We start from the raw sequence: 2,847 nt of genomic DNA, 5'->3' as shown, positions 1-2,847 counted from the left end.
TTTTGTGATTGATGGATGTTGGAAGGACGAGAGAAAGAAGAGAGAAGGGGGGGGGGGTCAATAGAGAATGATTAGGGTTTTTGGGGTTGGGATAGTCTGTCTCTAGGGATAAAATGGGCGAGGGAGATTTGGGCTGTTGGATCTTTAGATCAACGGCTCTGATAATTCAAGCTTTAACAATTTAAAATGACAAAATATATGGACCATTGGATCTCTTAGGCATTGACGGTTGAGATGAACCTGAAGATGTGTTCTAAATTAAACAACAAATAAGAGATAAAACTTGGGTCGTTGATCTGATAGATCAATGGTCCAGATTCATTGTGTTTTCTTTGTGAGTGAGAGAGGCGAGTGATGTGGTACGCTCTGATTGGTTTAGGGAGATGGGCGCAGATCGCCAACCTAGAATGGAGGGGTCGTTTGGATTGGGTCAGATGAGGGATTGGGCCTTGTATTGGGCCAAAGTTAATTTAAAAAATGGCCATCTTGTGTTTAGTTGGAGATTTGCAATTGTAGCCTTGTGGTCTTCTAACCCTTTTAAAATTAATTTAAACAAACTTAATTATTTTTACTAAAATATAGTAAAATTATAATTACCAAACATACTACTAATTATTATAATTAATTATTTATGAAATACTTTGTCTTCTAAATTATAACACTAATTTTAACATAATAATCTAATTAATAAGAATTTGAGAAATAATTCATTAAGCTAATTAAAAAGCGTAGATAGTGTATTTTAGAAATTGCCTTAATGATATAAAAAGTAGTAAATATATTTATAATTACATAATGTTAGTACTAGGTTCTAATACTTAATCAATTTTGTAAAATGGTATTTATTGATAGAAAATACTTTCAAAACATTCATTGTAAATTATTAAGAATAAATAAATAAATTTTAAAAGGGAGGGTCAAAATTGGCTGTCAACACAGGGCAACGGGTTTAACTTCTCTGGTGTATGACTCGCTCTTCTTCAAAAGAAGTTATTCCATATGATCCAGAGATGGAAAAGCGTCCGCGACAGTTGAGGAAAGATAAAGAACTCACCGAAAAATTCTTGGGGCAACCTTCAATCCAAGAACACATGGCTAAGAATGGTAATGATGGGGTAGACTTAGCTGCAAGAGAGGAAACACAACATAGAGAACAAGCTGCACGAATATCAGTTGAAGCAGCCCTTAGAGTTGCTGATGAGACTATCAAAGATGATGGGGGTCGAAGATTCAATCTAAATTGATCCCTGGTTGAAGACCAGTTTGAAAATATGGATCCCAGGCTTGGAAGAACATTAGGTGATTATGCCAGACCAGTCTACAATCAGGGATTGTCAAGTGTCAGACCTCCACCCATAGCAGCAAATAATTTTGGGTTGAAGCAATGCTTGCTTCAAGCCATTCAGAACAACTGTGTCTTTAGAGGGAAGACGAATGAATATCCTAACACTCACTTGATGGACTTTGAGGAAATCATGAACACCTTCAAGTACAATGAAGTGTCAAAAGATGCAGTCTACTTAACGACATTCCCCTTTTCACTGGAGGATGATGCAAAGCACTGGCTTCGAAGCTTACCAACTAGGTCGATCAGGACATGGGAAGATAAACGTTCCTTGATAAGTACTTCTCAGTTGCAAAAATAGTGAAATTCAAAAGGGAAATCCATAATTTTTGCTAGAAGGACACTGAAATAGTCTTTGAAGCTTGTGAAAGATTCAAGGAGATAGTGAGAAAGCGTCAGCATAATGGAATCAAATTATGGATGCAACTCCAGGACTTTTGGGATGGACTGACACCTTCATCATGACGAACTTTGAGTACTGCAGTTGGAGGTCCTTTAATGAAGAAGACTCCTGAGAAGATTGTTGCAATTCTTGATGAGCTCTCTGAAGATGCTAACCAATGGCCTGTTGAGAGTAATGATAGAAGAAAATCAGCTGGGATTCAATAGGTACTCTAACACATCCGTGCAAGCCCAACTAGACACCATGGCCAGAGAGATAAGAAAGTTAACCTTAGCCAAGGTCCAGAGCCAGCCATCATTAGTCTGTGACTTTTGTGGAATGGGTCATCCAACACATGAGTGTCAAGCCTTGACTACAGATGAAGTGGTAAATGCTGTGGGAAGCTTTGACAGAGGCAACTACCAGAGTAATAATAATTTCAATTCCATGGGCTAGAGGCACCCTGAATGTTTGTGGAGTTCACCGAGTGGTACTACGAATTCATGGCAACAAAATAACTCCAGACCCCAAGGACAAGGAGCTCTAGGTTTTCTAAATTAGCAGAGGCAACAGTACCAGCATTAACAGTCCAATCAGCCTAGCATAGAAGATCTAATGAAGGCATTTATCATTAAGATAGATGATAGACATGAAACTCATGGCACAGCCATCCAGAACTTGGAGAGATAGGTGGGAAAACTTGCGAATCTACTATCTGAGAGGGTCATAGGAACTCTCCTTGCTGATACTGAAAGAAATTTAAAAGAAAGAATAAATGCGGTGTCTTTGAGAAGCGGGCACGTATTGAAGGACCCCGTTGTAAAATAAAAGGTTGAGTTGATTGAAGGACAAGTAGAGATTGTGGAGGAGCAAAAAAATAGCAACATTCAAGAAGGCGAAGTCAGGGTAGATGATGGTTTGTAGAAGAAGAAGAAGGATGGGAATTCGATGAATAAGGAGACTGAGGAGAGTGAATACATGTTTGTTCTACCTTCCACCTAGAAGCAAAGAAGAGAGAAGCTGGAAAACCAGTTTGAGTGTTTTCTAGAAGTGCTCAAGCAGGTGCATGTGAATATACCTTTTACAGAGGTATTTTCACAGATGCCAGCCTATGCTAAGT

The 2,847-nt window shown here is 38.6% G+C and overlaps 1 protein-coding gene and 1 non-coding gene across 2 annotated transcripts; one reads left to right on the top strand and one right to left on the bottom strand.

The window, feature by feature from the left end:
- The first annotated feature begins 1,271 nt into the window (after window positions 1-1,271).
- On the top strand, window positions 1,272-1,954 carry LOC108943109 (uncharacterized). Its single transcript, XM_018766825.1, has 2 exons — window positions 1,272-1,623; window positions 1,830-1,954. Exons 1-2 carry the CDS (start codon window positions 1,272-1,274, stop codon window positions 1,952-1,954), a joined length of 477 nt encoding a protein of 158 aa, XP_018622341.1.
- On the bottom strand, window positions 1,649-1,755 carry LOC117273827 (small nucleolar RNA R71). The gene has a single exon (XR_004503857.1). It is a non-coding gene; the product is annotated as a small nucleolar RNA R71 (small nucleolar RNA).
- Window positions 1,955-2,847: the final 893 nt, after the last annotated feature.

This window comes from Nicotiana tomentosiformis, chromosome 9, assembly GCF_000390325.3.
Source record: "Nicotiana tomentosiformis chromosome 9, ASM39032v3, whole genome shotgun sequence".
Classification (NCBI taxonomy): Eukaryota; Viridiplantae; Streptophyta; class Magnoliopsida; order Solanales; family Solanaceae; genus Nicotiana; species Nicotiana tomentosiformis.
The sequence above is the reverse complement of the archived record's forward strand: the minus strand, read 5'-3'. Positions and strand labels throughout refer to the sequence as shown.